This window comes from Eleutherodactylus coqui, chromosome 3, assembly GCF_035609145.1.
Source record: "Eleutherodactylus coqui strain aEleCoq1 chromosome 3, aEleCoq1.hap1, whole genome shotgun sequence".
In the NCBI taxonomy this organism is placed as follows: domain Eukaryota; kingdom Metazoa; phylum Chordata; class Amphibia; order Anura; family Eleutherodactylidae; genus Eleutherodactylus; species Eleutherodactylus coqui.
Genome location: NC_089839.1, coordinates 120,667,122 through 120,684,147, shown reverse-complemented (window position 1 = coordinate 120,684,147; position 17,026 = coordinate 120,667,122). Strand labels below are relative to the sequence as shown.

General features: G+C 41.9%; 1 protein-coding gene across 1 annotated transcript; it reads left to right on the top strand.

Moving 5' to 3' along the window:
• Window positions 1-5,879: 5,879 nt before the first annotated feature.
• Window positions 5,880-14,458, top strand: MPC1 (mitochondrial pyruvate carrier 1). Its single transcript, XM_066596030.1, has 3 exons — window positions 5,880-5,914; window positions 8,364-8,460; window positions 14,322-14,458. The coding sequence occupies exons 2-3, from the start codon at window positions 8,418-8,420 to the stop codon at window positions 14,456-14,458; spliced, it is 180 nt and encodes a 59-aa protein (XP_066452127.1). The 5' UTR covers window positions 5,880-5,914; window positions 8,364-8,417.
• The last annotated feature ends 2,568 nt before the right edge of the window (window positions 14,459-17,026 follow it).

Genomic DNA, 17,026 nt, shown 5'->3' with positions numbered 1-17,026 from the left:
TGAAATACAGTCATTAACAGAAACAGCTGTGTAGGAGGCTTAAAACTGGGTTAGGAATAGCCAAACTCTTCCAGGTGAGGTTATGGGAGACAGTTTCATGTCCCAGGTAATACACCATGGCAAAACTGAGAACAGCGGCAAGACACAAGGTAGTTATACTGAATTGACAAGGTCTTAACCTGCCAAAAAAATTGCAAAGTAGACTTGGGTTTCAAGATGTGGTGTTCAAGCTCTTTTGAAGAAGCCCAAAGAAAGAGGCAATGTTGAGGGCAGTAGATGCAGTGGTCGGCCGAGGAAAGTGCCGCAGATAAGATACACCATGATTGCTTCCCTTCAAAATCAGAAGATGTCTAGCAGTGTTGGGGCTCATTTGCCACTTTTCTGCTCCCAATTTATCCAGATCCATTTGCAACTGCATTCTGTCCTTTCTTGTGTTACTTTACTAGTTTTGTAGCATCTGCAAGTATTGATTTTACTGCACAATCCTCCTACCAGGTCATAAATCTATTAGTAATTATTAGGAAATTAATAGCACCAGTGTTTCTGGTGGTGCAAAGCCACAGGCGGCTCTGCTGCGCGCTCGCGTGTGTCACGGACGCACGGGTGGCTCTTCTGCGTGTGCGCGCACCCCCGTGTGTAACATAGCAACATAGCATGTAAGGCCGCATGAAGACCATGTCCATCTAGTTTAGCCTGTTTATCCTCCTATGTTGTTGATCCAGAGGAAGGCAAAAAACCTAAGAGGCAGGAGCCAATTAGCCCTTTTGGGGGAAAAATTCCTTCCCGACTCCCTAATGGCAATCGGACTAATCCCTGGATCAACCCCTAATAGTTCCTGTCTGCCTGTATACCCGGATTAACCTAGGATTTATATCCTGTAATATCCTTCCGCTCTAGAAAGACATCTAGTCCCCTTTTAAACTCCTCTATGGATTTTGCCATCACCACATCCTCAGGCAGAGTTCCACAGTCTCACTGCTCTTGCAGTAAAGAACCCTTTTCTATGTTGGTGATGAAACCTGCTTTCCTCTAGATGTAGCGGATGCTCCCCTCGTTACTGTCGCAGTCCTGGGTATAAACAGATCATGTGAGAGATCCTTGTATTGTCCCCTCCTGTATTTATACATAGTTATTTGATCACCCCTTAGCCGTCTTTTTTTCTAGAGTAAATAATCCCAATTTTGATAGACTCTCTGGGTGTTCCAGTCCCTTCATTCCATGTATTAGTTTAGTTGCCTTTCTTTGAACCCCCTCCAGCACTGTAATATCTTTCCTGAGCACCGGTGACCAGAACTGTGCGCAGTATTCCATGTGAGGCCTCACAAGTGCCTTATATAGTGGGAGGATAATGTTCTCGTCCCTCGCCCCTATGCCTTTTTTTTAATGCACCCCAAGACTTTATTAGCTTTTGCAGTAGCTGAGTGGCATTGGTTACTCCAGTTAAATCTACAATCCACTAGTACCCCCAGGTCTTTTTCCATAGCACTTTTCCCTATCAGTACCCCATTTAGTGTATATTGGTGACATCCATTTCTCCTGCCCATGTGCATAACCTTACATTTTTCAACATTGAACTTCATTTGTAGACTCATTTTTCTATCCAGTCGTTATTCAGACGCCTCTGCATTATGCCAGTCGCTGCATTGGCTGCCCATCCACTGCAGAACTAAATTTAAACTCCTCTACCTCACTCGCAAAGCTCTGCATGGCGCTGCGTCACCATACATCACCTCCCTACTGTCAGTACACCACCCAGCCCGCTCACTCCGATCGGCTAACACACTCAGACTAAACACCCCTGTAATACGAACCTCACATGCTCGCCTACAGGACTTCACCAGAGCAGCACCCATCCTCTGGAATGCTTTACCCCAAGGCATCCGGATAATTCCCGATGCACGAAATTTCAGACGTGCCTTTAAAAACGCACCTCTTCAGGGAAGCATACCAAATCTCCTGACCTAGTCCCTCACCCCTTCCTATGGTGCCCCACCCTGTTTGCCTTCTAATAAATGATCTGTACATGAAATTTTCTATTGCCTGTGTTCCCCAACCCCTGCACATCCTGTACCACCCTCAACCCATTTGTGTCTAACCCAATGTACCTCACATTGTAATTGTTGCAATTGTTGTATTGTTTTGCATTTATCCATGCCTCAAAGCACTGCGGAATAAGTTGGCGCTATACAAATAAAGATTATTATTATTTGCCATTTTTCTGCCCAAGACCCAGCTTATCTAGGTCCTTTTGTAGCTGTGCATTGTCCTCCGTTGCATTGATTATATTGTATAATTTTGTGTCATCTGCAAATATTGATATTTTACTGTGTAGCCCCTCTATCAGGTCGTTGATAAATATATTGAACAGAATGGGGCCCAATACTGAACCCTGTGGCACCCCGCTAGCGATGGTGGCCCATTCAGAGTATGAACCATTTATTACCACCCTCTGCTTTCTATCTCTGAGCCAATTCTTTACCCAGATACATTCAAAAAAGATAAGTTACCAGCAGCATCACTTCATTCCAGCTTGTACCAGGATTTGTATGATGCAACAGCCATTCAGGAAACTGAACACTTTCCAGGCATAGGATCTGATAGTACGTAGAAATGGCAGCATCCAAGTTGTCAATATAACAACGTCTTTTATTTCCCCATGACACAAAACAGACAGCAACGTTTCAACTTTAATGGTCTTTATTAGAGATGAGCAAGCATACTCGCTAAGGGCAATTGCTCGAGCAAGCGTTGCCCTTAGCGAGTACCTGCTCGCTCGAGACAGAAGGTTCGGTTGCTGGCGCGGGGGAGCGGTGAGTAGCGTCAGTCAGCGGGGGGGAGAGGGAGAGAGAGATCTCCCCTCCGTTCCTCCCCGCTCTCCCCCGCAGCTCCCTGCCCGCCGCCGGCACCCGAACCTTTTGTCTCGAGCGTGCAGGTACTCGCTAAGGGCAATGCTCGCTTGAGCAATTGCCCTTAGCGAGTATGCTCGCTTATCACTAGTCTTTATCAAGGACCATTAAGCCTTGATAAAGTCCATTAAGGTTGAAACATTGCTGTCTGTTTTATGTCATGGGGAAATAAAAGACGTTTTTATATTGACAATTTGAATGCTGCCATTTCTACGTACCCCTGTTTCCCCGAAAATAAGACAGTGTCCTGTATTAATTTTTGTTCAAAAAGGTTTAACTTTTTTACATGTATAGCTGCCTGGACACTATTTAAATTGACTTTTTTAATTTAACTGTTAGCAGGGCTTAATTTTGGAGTAGGGCTTATATTTCAAGCATCCTCAAAAAGCCTGAAAAATCATTTTGCATCCTCAAAAATTCTAGAAAATCATGCTAACAGGGTACTTTACCCAGATACACACGTTTTTCCCCAATCCGAGCTGTCTCCTTTTATATATCAGCCTATTATGCGGCACGGTGTCAAATGCTTTACAGAAATCCAAATACACGAGATCAATAGACTCTCCCAGGTTCAGCCTAGAGCTTACTTCATCGTAGAAGCTGATCAGATTGGTCTGACATGATCGACCCTTCGTGAACCCATGCTGGTAAGGAGTTATTCCGTTGTTCTCCTTGAGGTATTCTTCGATGGCATCTCTCAGAAACCTCTCGACTATTTTTCCAGTTACTGAAATGAGACTTACCGGCCTGTAGTTACCAGGCTCACTTTTGGACCCCTTTTTGTAAATTGGAACCACGTTGGCAATGCGCCAATCTAATGGTACAACCCCGGTCTTGATAGTATCCACAAATATTAGATTTAGCGGCCTAGCTATCACATAGCTTAGTTCCTTTAGTACCCTTGGGTGTATTCCACCTGGGCCTGGCGATTTTTCGATTTTAATCTTCTTTAAACGGTTCCGCACCTCCTCCTGTGTTAGGTATTAGATATTTTGTGCAGGGCTCATTTTATTCCCCTGCATCTCGTGAGGCATTTCCTTTTCGTTTGTGAATATGCTTGAAAAAAAACTATTTAATAGATTTGCCTTCCCTCCATCTTCAATGATGTCTCCTGCATTGCTTGTTAAAGAGCCAGTGCTCTCAGTGCAAATCCTTTTGCTGGTAATATAGTTGAAAAATGGTTTCGGGTTGTTTTTGTTCTCTTTGGCGATCAGTCTTTCTGCCTCCTCCTTAGCAATTTTGATCTTATCTTTGCATATTTTGTTTTTTTTCCCTGTACGATTTTAGCGCTTCTTCGCTTGCTTCTTGCTTTAGTAGTTTGAACGCTTTCTTTTTTTTTTTTTTTTGTTTATTGCCCCCCTTACCATCTTGTCGAGCCACAATGGTTTCCTTTTACTTGAAGTTCTTTTATTTTTAAAGGGAATGAACTGCTCACATGAGGTGATTAGGATCCTTTAAAAATTTTCCCATTTCTCCTCTGTACTGATATTTTTGAGGATGTTGTCCCAATTAATGTTACCGATAGTAGTTTTGAGCTGATCAAATTTTGCTTTACTAAAGTTTAGTTTATTTGTCGCTCCCTGATGAGGCTTCTTATTGAATGACAGCTGGAAGTTGATTATATTGTGGTCACTGTTCCCCAAATGCCCCTCAACCTGTACCCCCTTTATTTGGTCCGGTTTGTTAGTTAGTACTAAGTCCAGAATGGCCCTCCCTCTCGTTGGTTCCCGCACAAGTTGGGTAAGGTAGTTATCTTTAATTGATCTCAAGAACTTATCACCCCTATGAGATTTGCAGGTTTCGTTTTCGTTTTCCCATATATATTAGATCTGGATAATTAAAGTTCCCCATGATGATTACTTTGTTGCGGTTTGACACCTCTTCTATCTGCCTTAATAGTAAGGTTTCAGTTTCTTCTGTTGTTTTTGGTGGCCTAAAGAAAACTCTTATCAATTATTAGGAAATTAATAGCACCAGTGTTTCTGGTGGCGCAAAGCGACAGGCGGCTCTGCTGCGCACTCACGTGTGTCACGGACGCACCGGCGGCTCTGCTGCGCACGCACCCGTGTGTCACGGACGCACGCTGGGAGTGGCTCTGCTACATCAAGGACGCACACGCGGGCCACAGAAAACTGGAGAGAAGACAAATACGATTTCTTTTTGTTAATATACGCCCCTTTTTTATTTTATTTATTTTTTTTATTTTATTTTTACATCTTATCGTGAGCAGTCTCATTATATCAGAGATATTGTTAGTATTTACAGTTGGCACAGGAAGATACTGTACATTAAAATTTTGTAAAATGGCTGCAGATTCTGTGCTCCGAAATCACAGAATATGCAACTTTTAACATCATGGGTAACCAAAAGCAAACTACCCCTCTCCCCTCACAATTCAAAGAACTACTTTTCAACAATTCTTATACAGAAAAAGCTGCATACAAATGTATAAACACTTCTTTTGTACTCAATCACCTTACTCAATTTCTTTTTTCAAAGTCTTACACCTACCTAATGGCACATTTAAATGTAACTATTATTGCTCAAAATACGTTAAAACACAAATTTGAGTGATAATTGTTTAGTGTAAATGCGAAAAAAACGCTCGCTATTCGTTCTCTGTTTATCGCTGACTTTAAGACAGCGAGAAAACTGTAAGTTCTTCCCGTTCAACACTTCATATGGAAGGTGAAGCTCTGAGTGAGAAGCCAGCGATCCAGAGAGATGTTTTTCTGTCTAAATGCTCTGCCCAAGCGTAACGGCCTTAGCGGTAATATCGGCGCTCATACAGTCTTGACCAGACTGTCGGCCTTTGTAAAAGGGCCATAATGAAGTAAATATTGTTTCAACTGTCTGTAAGCAAATTGTAATTACTTTTAGCTTTTTTGTCTCAAATGTGCTAACGTCACCACCTTTTTTTTTTTTTTTTTTTTTTTTTCTCCCACTTTGCTTCCTCTCGTGCTCTGCTTATGGATTTCTGTAACAACGGCTACTAAATTGTCAGTACGGTAAGAAAATCTGCTGCCTACTTTCTATTGCTCCTCAGAAATGTAGATGTTAAATCTTCATTGTTATAATACATGGCTTTGACAACTAAGGGCCAGTTCACACTAACCTTTCTTTTCTCCATCTAGTTGTTCCTCTGGAGGCAGACAGAAATGAAAAACTGCTGTGAATTTATAGCTTTCCGTTTGCTTCTGTTTTACATTGACAGCAGTGGGGTTTTTTGTGGGGTTTTTCTCTTTTTCCACAATTTTGCTCCAGTTTAAAAAATGGAATGGTGATGTAAAATTGACAAATGGATTGCTACTGAAGGTCTGAAATGTTTTCTTTCAGTTTAGTTGCTTCCAAGACTGAGCAGCTAGCCATATACAAAACCTGCTAGTGTGAGACGGTCCTTAACCCCTTCATGACATGGCCTATTTTGGGCTTAAGGACGCAACAATTTTTGGCGGATTTTCTTCTCCGTTTATCAAAAGCCATAACTTTTTTATTTTTCCGTCGACGCGGCCGCATTAGGGCTTGTTTTTTGCGAGGCGAACTGTAGTTTTTATCGATGCCAATTTTGGGTACATAGACTATATTGTAAATTTTTTTTATTTTTTTTTTAATGATAGCAGAGAGAGAAAACGCATCAATTCTGCCATAGATTTTTTTTTAAATTTATTTATTTATTTATTTTTTTACACCGTTAATCATGCAGCATAAATGAGACTTTCCATTTTTTCTGCAGACCGGTACGGTTACAACGATACCAAAATTCTAACATTTTTTTTAGGTTTTCCCACTTTTCTGCAATAAAAACCCTTTTTTTTTGGAAATCTTTTTTCTATTCTAAATTGCTGCATTCAAAGTCACGTAACTTTTTTATTTTTTGATGTACAGAGCTCTATGAGGGCTTATTTTTTGCGAGACGAGCTGTAGATTTTATTGGTACCATTTTGGCATACATACGGCTTTTTTGATCACTTTTTATTGCGTTTTTAGTGAGGCGAAATGCTAAAAATTAGCATTTTGCCTCAGTTTTTTAGCTTTTTTTTTAGCGTTTTTTTCCGTGCACAGTCAAAAGCATGTGCAACTTATTGTACGCATCATTACGGACGCGACAATACCAAATATGTGGGGTTTTATTTCTTTTTTAACCTTTTTTTATGCTAATCTGAGAAAGCATAAAAAATGTTTTTTTTTACTCTTTTTTTACATTTTTTTTTTAATTCATTTTTTAAATCTTTCTTTTTTTTACACTGTTTGTGTCCCTCTGAGGGACTTTAACCACTGCCCTGATGATCGCTGTCATAAGGCATGGCAGAGCTACTGCTCTCCCATGCCTTATCGCTCATACAGCGATCTCAGGCATAGGCAATACAGGACGCCAGTGTCTGGCGTCCTGTTGCCATGGTGACAGGCCGGGCTCTCGCGATGACATCGCGAGTTCCGGCCGGAGACACAGAGGGAGCCGCGCTCCCGCTGTGAACTCTTTCCCTGCCGCGATCTACTTAGATCGCGGCAGGGAAGGGGTTAACAGTGGCGGGCGCATCTCTGATGCCCCCCCGCTGTTGCAGCGAGACGCCGGCTGTGACCGACAGCCGCCTCCCGCTGCGGGATAGCGCTGGATCATATGTGATCCCGCGCTATCTCCAGGACGTAAGTTTACGCCCTGTTGCGGGAAGTACCCCGCTCCCAGGACGTAAACTTACGCCCTGCAGCGGGAATGGGTTAAGGTAGACCTTTGGGGGGGGGGGGGGGGGGAGAGACGGGGTGAAAAAACTGCGAATTGTTCATTACGGCGTTCACTATAAATGACCATAGCTATATTTTGCGGGTCAGTACTGTTATAGGCATAGCAAAGTTTTATATATAATTTTTTCCCTTTTTTTAGTGGTTTCCATTTTTACACAATAAAACCCCTCTGACCCCCAACACCCCCAATATTTTTTTTTTGCATTGCTACATTGAAAGACCCATAACTGTTTTGCTTGTTTTTCCTCACTTTTTTTTTTTTTTTTTTTTTTTTAATTCCCTGTAGGGGTCTTGAACCTGTTATCTTTTCTTGCGAATAAGTTGCTTTTTATTATATAGAATGAATTATCTATAGTTGCTTAAACCCTTAGGCCACTCTTGCACACAGCACTAGCAAAACGCCACAATGTTACTGCGTCCACCAGCGGTTTTTAACACACACCATCATTGTGATAGGTGATGAGGTGCATTAAAAATCACAAAAGGGCACCAACGTAGAGCAGAAGGTGTTAGACGCCGTGTTTTGAGTGCATGCCTGCGAGGCCCCATTGAAATAAATGAGAACACTATACCGCGATTACTGCCACGGTGCATGTGTGAGTGGCCTAATTTCATAGCCTGTCATATGCCGTAGAGTCATTAAAAGTATTTAGCAGCTGATACTTTACTTGAGAATGTGTATTCTGAATGTTAATTTATTGGCTTTAAACAATGTAGCACTTCTGGGGGCCGGTTGCTAACTGGGGACTACCAATTGCTGCCATCAATGACATGAAGAAATCACCGGAGATCATTAGTGGGCGTATGACATTTGGTAAGTAATTTTTCTATGTCTTGGGGTATGTCAAAAGCAAAAGAAAAGTCAAATGTGCTATTGGATGCTTACAAGATGAAAATGGTGAATTGGTTAAAAATGATTTTGAGAAGGCCAAACTTTTAAATTTCTATTTTGTATCTGTTTTCTCTCAAAGTAGATTTAACATCAACTGGTCTTCCCTGTGCTGTTGGGGGGTAATAAAATAATGCAGGCTATCTATAAGAGAGATGGTGAGGGGGAACACTTAGCTAACTTAAATTAATTCAAGTCTCAAGGTCCAGATGAATTACATCCTAGGATACTAAAGAAAGCAGAGGAGGTAATTGCTGAACCACTCGCCATACATAATCTTTGAAAATTCCTGGAGAACAGGAGATATCCCAGAAGATTGGAAAAGGGCGAATGTTGTCCCTATCTTCAAAAAAGGGAAGAAGGTGGATCCAGGAAACTACAGGCCTGTGAGCCTGACTACTATACTGGGAAGAGATCTTTGAACAAATTATTAAACAGCATGTATGCAAATACTTGGCTGAAAATGGAGTAATTCACCAGAGCCAGCATGGGTTTGTAACAAACAAGTCATGCCTGACTAATCTAATTTTCTTCTATGAAAGTATTACCGACTGGGTTGATTAGGGAAATGGCATGTCATTACATACATATTTCATACCATACTTATAAAAAAATTGACCAAATATGGGATTGATAAGGCAAGTGTTAGGTGGATTCACAACAGGCTGAGTGATCGTAGTCAAAGAGTGGTCATAAATGGCTGCACATCCAAGTGGAAGAATGTATCAAGTGGGTTACCTCAAGGCTCGGTCCTAGGCCCAGTGTTGTGCAACATTTTTATAAATGGGCGGGAGGAGGGAATTGATGGGAAACTAATCAAATTTACTGATGACACAAAGCTAGGAGGGATAGCTAACACTAGGGAAGAGAGTATTCAAAAAGATCTAGGAAAGCTTGAACAGTGGGCAGCGACTAACAGAATGGTATTTAAGGGTGCCTACCCACTACAGTTCTTTTTTTACTGCGAAATTCGCAGCGTTTTTTTTCTCCAAGTGTCTGAGACTTGTTAATGTTAAAATCACAACGTGGCAAAATCACAATTCCGCGGTAAATTGTGATTTTGCCGCGTTGCGATTTTAACATTAACAAGTCCCATAGACACCTGGAGAGAGAAAACGCTGCGAATTTTGCAGTGAAAACGTAACGGTAGTGGGTAGGCACCCTAACAAGGAGAAATGCAAAGTCTGGGCAAGAAAAATGAAAAAAAAAAAAAACATACAGAATGGGAGGAATTGGGCTAAGCAGCACATGTGAAAAAGACTTGTGTATACAAAGACTTGAGTTACCAAGATGGTGAGCGGTCTGCAAATCATGTCCTATGAAGAACTGTTAAGGGATCTGGGAATGTTTAGCTTGCAAATAAGAAGGCTGGGAGGAGACTTAATAGCGGTCTACAAATATCTGAAGGGTTGTCACACTGCAGAGGGATCAGCCCTATTCTCATTTGCACAAGGAAAGACTAGAAGCAATGGGATGAAACTGAAAGGGAGGAGACACAAATTAGATATTAGAAAAAACTTTCTGACAGGGTGATCAATGAGTGGAACAGGTTACCACAGGAGGTGGCGAGTTCTCCTTCAATGGAAGTGTTCAAACAAAAGGCTGGACAAATATCTGTCTCGGATGATTTAGTGATCCTGCACTGAGCAGGGGGCTGGACCCGATGACCCTGGAGGTCCCTTCCAACTCTACCATTATGAAATTTAATTATTTTTTATTTATTTATTTTTTTCTTATATATATTTTTTGGGGGGGGGGGGGGGGAATGCAGTGAAACAACTGAATTTTCTTTTTTTCCTTAAAGAAAGCGTTCTGGGAACTTTCTGGCTAGTACTAATTACTAATCGCTGGCGGGTGGCAGTCATAGTAATTTTGAAGATTCTATTATAGCCCAACCTCCTATGTTCACAATCTGCATAAGGAATGGTTGTTTTGGAATCAGAAAAGTTGTTATAGCATGTTTAGTAATGCATATACAGCTTGAACGAAGCCCTAAATCTGCAGACCTCCCTCCATACAGCGCGGGTGTCAGCTGTTTCTTACAACTGACACTTGGGGGTAACGGCTCTGACGAGCTGCGCGGCCAATCGGGGCTGTTAACCCTTTAAATGCTGCTGTCAATTTGGACAGCGGCATTTAAATCCCTCGATCGCTGAGATTGCAGGGAGCTGTGCAGCTGCATGGCAGCCAGGGTCCTCCTGAAAGGCCCCAGGGCTGTCTTGGTAATACGTGAGGTGGCCTGATAGACTACCTGTCAGATTGTAGTATGATGTTATGCTATGGCATTTCATTATACTGCAGGAGTGATCAAATCATCGCATCTTGTGGTCCCCTAGGAGGACTAAAAGAAAATGAAAAATAAGAACTTTTTTTTTTTTAATAATTAGTAATAAAAGTAAAAAGAAAGAGAAAACCCTTTCGCCATATTTACAATAAGTGTCTAAATGATACATATTTGGTATCGCTGTGCGTGTAAAAGTCAGATCTAGCGAAGTAATGCATTATTTACCCTGCACGGTAAATGTCGTCTGAAAAAAATATGAACGCCAGAAATGCGCTTTTTTTTGGTCACCCTGTCTCCAATAAAAAATGTAATAAAAAGCAATCAAAAAGTTGTATTCAAAAATGGTACCAATTGAAACTGCAGGATATACCGCACAAAATGAGCCCTTACAGAACTATATTGACGGAAACATAAGTTATTATGCGCAGAAGATGGAGACAGAAAAAATTTAAAAAAATTAAATATCTTTTAAAAAAAATGCAAGTAGTACAGCAAAAAAAACGATGGGTTTGGTATCGTAGTAATTATACTGATCCATAGAATAAAGTTATGTCATTTTTGTAGCAGTTTGTGCGCCGGTGAAACAAGACACACCAAAAGATGGCAGAATATTTTTCTTTCCATTTCTCTCCACTTCGAATTTTTAAAAATTCTTTCAGTACATTATATGGTACATTTAAGTAGTACCATTGAAGGAAAAAAAAAACATCCTGTAAAAAAACAAGCCCTTATACAGTTAGGATGGATACATAAAGGAGTTACGATTTTTAAAATGGGGGAGAAAAAAAACGGAAATAGAAAAAAACAAAATCTTGGTCACTAATGGGTTAAAAGGAACCTGTCAGCTACTTTGAAACTCAGGTTATGGGCTCAAAATAGCTGACACACTGATTTTTGCGGATGTAAGTTTTGTACTCGCCTTCCCCACCAGAAGACTACATAGTCGTGTGCATAGAAAGATAGGATCGCTGTACATAGCGCACACCATAGGGGGATATAGATATAGCAATTCTAAAATAACATTCTGTTAAAAACTATGCATTAAATAACACATAGTGACATCGGCATTTAAATACTCCCATCGTTATTCAGGGGTCCTATACGGCGCTCTCCCCACAGGTTGCAGAATGAGTGTCATGGCAGCCGGGGGCCTTCTGAAAGGCCCTAGGGCTGTCATAGCAGAAATCCTATCAAGCTGTGCCTATGGCATGGCTTTAATAGAAAGCCTGTCAGATTGGAGTATAATGTAATGCTATGGTACTAGATTATACTGCAGAAGCTATCAAAACATCGCAAATTTTTGTTCCCTCTGGCGACTAAACTAAGTTAAAATGTGTTTTTTTTTTTAAGTTTTACTAATTAAAAAAAAAAAACCCTGTTGCAATTTTTTTTTTTAATAAAATGATCTAAATATGTCGCTGCATCCGTGAAAGTCCGATTTATAGATGTCCCGCACAAAATGAGCCCTTGTACAACTTTGATGGAAAAATAAAGTTATTGCAGTCAGAAGATGGCAATAGAAAATAATTTTAAAAATCTAAGTATCTTTGAAAAACAGTACAGCAAAAAAGTAATAGAAATCGTACTGACTCAGAATAGTTATCATGATGGTTTTTGTTGGTGTGTGTACACTGTAGAAACAAGGCACACTCGAAGGTGGGGGAATTTCATTTTTTTTCCATTTCACTCCACTTAAGTTTTTCAGTACATTGTTTGGCACATTAAATAGTACCATTAAAAAATACAGTTCGTCCCGCAAAAAACAAGCTCTCAAACAGCGACGGCGATGGATAAATAAGAGTTATGAAGAAAGACATGTCTTTTGGGGTTAAAGAACATTAATGATGGAACCCTAAGGCCGGCTGCACACGGCCGTGACGGGCTCCGCCGCAAAATTCAGCGGCGGAGCCAGTCACGGCACCCCCCAGGAGACCCCATACTTACCTGCGGATTCGGCGTCCTCGCTCCCACATGACGCTTCCCCGCCCACCTCCGCCATGTCACGTGGCGCGGCGGCGGTGGGCGGGGAAGCGTTTTCACGCTATCTTCCGCTGTGCTACAGCGGAAGATAGCATGAACGGACGGCTTCCATTGACTGCAATGGAAGCCGTCCACGCGTAAATAGAGCATGCCGCGGGTGAGGACGGGTGAATTCACGGTGCGGAATTCTGCACTGTGAGCACTGAGCTATTTTGTAATACAGCTCTTTTGTAATAGTCATGGCACAAATTTTGGTTTTCACAAAGTTTTCTGCTTCAATGTATTTAGATATTTTAGTCAGATGTTTCTATGATATACTGAAGTTAAATTATAAGCATTTCATAAGTTTTTTTCAAACTTTTGACAAATGCATCTAGTTTAGGTAAACACTCAATATCAAGACTTCTGCACTTCTTCCTGACATGCTGGATATCCTTTTCTGGGTCAAATCCTGACTGATGTCAACCCTTTCTTGCCTAATCAGTGCTTGGAGTTTTCATTCAGCTGCTTTTTGCGGCTTGACCACAGATTCTTAATAGGATTGAGATCTGGGAAATTTTCTGGCCTTGGACCCAAAGTTTTATTGATTTCTTCCCCCGAACCACTTGGTTATCGCTTTTGCCTAGTGACAATGACAAGAATGCTCAATCCTTCTTCCTGATGTCCAAAACATTCTGAAGGGCGCTTAATTTAAGAAAAAAACTCTAGCCCTGTTCTCAGCAATCCAATCCCTTACAGTATTTTCTCCAAAGAAGCCCCCTTTTAAACTGTTTTGGAGATCTGGAAGAATGATTGTTCAGAGAAGAAAGGGTGAGTGCTACCAAGAGTCCCGTGTCATGCCAACAGTAAGGCATCCTATGATCATTCTTGTGTGAGGTTGCTTTTTATCCAGGGGAGTAGGCTCACTCACAATTTTGCCAAAGGAAATTGCCATCAATAAAGAATAGTATCTAAACCTCCTCCAAGAGCAACTTCTCCCAACCATCCAGGAGCAATTTGACACTGAACAATACATTTTCCAGCATTATGGAGCACCATGTCACATAGCAAATGTGAAAACTATGTGGCTCAGTGAACAAAATATTGAGTGTAATTCCACTTTACATGGTGACTGCAGAGTTGTGTGTTTTAAAGAAAATGAAAAATTTGTTGCCCTTGCATTTTACCCATTGACTGTGAAGTTTAGACTGCAACAGCCAAGTTTTTTTTATTTTCAGATGATAAATGAGGCTAAACATCATGTTATATTGCAAAAAGTGAGTTCTGGATTTGTTTAGTCTGCATTTCAGAGTATTGGTGTGACAATTTAAGTCATGGAAAGATAAAGGTGTAAACCAGTCATACAACTACTTGTTTGTGTGGCTCCAATTAAGGAATCTGTGTATTGAATTGATACAGTATTGATGTCCGTAGCCATGTGGGTTTATATTAATGCAGAAAACAATTTCTAGACTTTGTTTAGAAAAATGTGCTTTTGTGGCTATATTCTTGCTGCTAATTTTTTTTTCTTTCTTTCTTTTAGCTCTCACTTGCTATTCATTGTTGTTCATGCGGTTTGCTTACAAAGTGCAGCCCAGAAACTGGTTATTGTTTGCATGTCATTTTACCAATGAAGGTGCACAACTTGTTCAAGGATCTCGGCTGATCAAGTACAAGTAAGTTCAGTTTCTAACAGCTAGAACTGCTTTGCCTTTATAGGAAACTTCTTCTGTATGTAGATATTACAGTAGATGTAATACATTACTGATTCTCCACTAACCTGATGGAAAATATTAGTTTTACATTGCTGCATTTCAAGTCCCATAATCTTTTTATTTTTCCATGTTTGGAGCTCTGTGAGGGCTTGAATTTTGAGTGACGAGCTGTAGTTTGTATTTGTGCTGTTTTTTGCTGCTTTTTTGAGTACTTTTTGTTTTGCCTCCTTAATAAAACGATAAGCATTTTGCATGTTTGTGTTTGGTTTTTTTTTTGTTTTTAAATAGGGGGAGGAATGCGTAAAAGACTATTGTTAGGTTAGAATTAATCCTTGCATTAGCAACTTACTTGTGACGATAACCTGTAATATTCCGTGGGGATGAACTCCCGGGGTTTCTGTAAGCGTGGGAAAATGAGATTGAGAGGGGGGGGGGGAGCTTTCCCACAGATCTCTGGCAGAAGGCTTTTGCCTTAACTCACAAAGGGAAAGTCTACTCCAGGTTACATGAGCTAAATTTGAAGATTCTGTCACGATGGTACAGGCCCCTGGAACGGCTACATAAAATGTTTCCTCAGTCCTCTCCCTTGTGTTGGAGGTGCTCTGGCGGAAGGGGTAATATGGTCCACACATGGTGGGAATGCCCTCCGAAGGTGGCACTATGGACAGACGTATCGAGGCTGATGCGGAATGACCCAAACCCCTATAGAGTAGGAAGGAGGGGGGGGGGGGGGGGACCAGAAAGACATGAGGCTTACCGCCTGTGAACCGAACATAATGCTTGAAATAACATTTCAAAATAGCACACTGGCTATTACCCCTATAGGAGGGTGAGGGTAACCAACAGCAAGGCTGCTTCCCTTAGCAGCTCTGGCCATATGAGAACGATATTGCATGAAAATAAGGCTTTACCGACATATCTCCCAATCTATTGCGTCGGGTTCTTGATGATGTAAAAACCTGGAATGAAAAACAAACAAGAACCCAAGCAGACAGACACAGCACGCAGAAGAGAAAACATTGCAGAGGGTCGGAGTGAAAAACTTGAGATCAACGTTTTGATTAGTTTCCAACTGACTGCCATGATGAGCTTATAGCTGGTGCCAACACACCGTCTCGGCGAGGCCAATCTGGAAGGGCGATCATTGGGAGCCCAAAGAATCCCAGGAATCCTGGCAAGTCACCAAGAGATCTAAAAGAGGCCATAGTTGCCTTTACGGTCCTGCAATTGAAAGGGGGTACCCCCACTGGTACTGAATGTCAATTTCTCTCAGCGCTGCTAACAGGAGTTTCAAGGCTCTTGCAGGGCAGACCTATCTCTCTTGTGGGCCATCTCTAGTTTGTGGAGAGAGCTATCTAAGTCGCCATCAGTGGGTAGGGAGTGCAGATGGGCCCTCCAGTCCCACTCTTCTCCACTGTCAAGGGGCCCTGTGGAGCGGGACTGGGAATTACCTCTATAACCGGCAGCATGCGCTTGTCTGGGTGGAGTGTTAGAGAGGCTAATGGACTCGCCCCTAGCTCCCCTCAGGCTGGCCGGGCTGCTGTCTGGCTCCACAGTCCCAGGTGCTGCTGAATGCAGGGGTGTGATCAGCCCAGCGGCATGGCACTTCATATGCAGTGCGCAGCGCTCCCTCCCAGTCCCAGCTGTGTCTTCCTCTGGTGAGCACTGACCTGCCTCTGCCCCAGCGGTCTCCTGGCTGCTCCACTCCATGGAACCCTGCTCCCTATCCTCCGCAGCATGGGCCCTTACATCCAACGTGCTGCCGCACTACTTATTTTCCTCCCCCACCGGTGCCAACTTGGAACCCTCGCGGCTGCCAACCGCGTCCTTCTGTGGCCACAGGAACTGCTCCATACTGCCTTTCTCAATGCCCAACGAGTGGCCCGGGGTGTTCTGGGCTCTCCTGCATCCCATGGTCTCCGTCTGTGCTGCAATTCATTGCTGGTGAGTGGCCCTTACTGCGGGAGCTCTCCTCAGGCGCGACCTACTCCACCATTGGTAAGTTCCACCCCATGTTGCTTTAGTTTTAAGGCGGTTTTGGGCAAATACTCTTCATGATTTATCCTTAGGGCAGGTGATCAATAGTTGATTGGCTGGGGTCCACCACTCGGGACTCCAGCTGATCAGGCTCCCACTGTCAGCGCCACAACACATAGGGGTACAAAGCAGAAGCAGTTAGTTCCAATCCCTGTGTAATTGTAGATGCAGTTCTCAATAAAATCAGTTTGGCAGCAATATTTTATATACTGTTCAAAATTTTAAGATTACATTTTCTCACAGTTTTTTTTTTGTCTCAAGTATTTTATTGAGTTTTCAATTTTAACAATAAGATATATTCTGAAATATCCCCACGCAGGGGGTCTTATATAACAAGTTTGTGATCAAAATGTAAAACTTTTTTTTTTTTTTTTTTTTGAGAATTGTGAGTTCTCTGGTACATAGCAAATTTACATGTATTTGAAAATGACATAACATTTGTTAAACAAAATGAACATTTGTGAGTCCACACTGGTTGATCGTGTTTGTGAGTTTG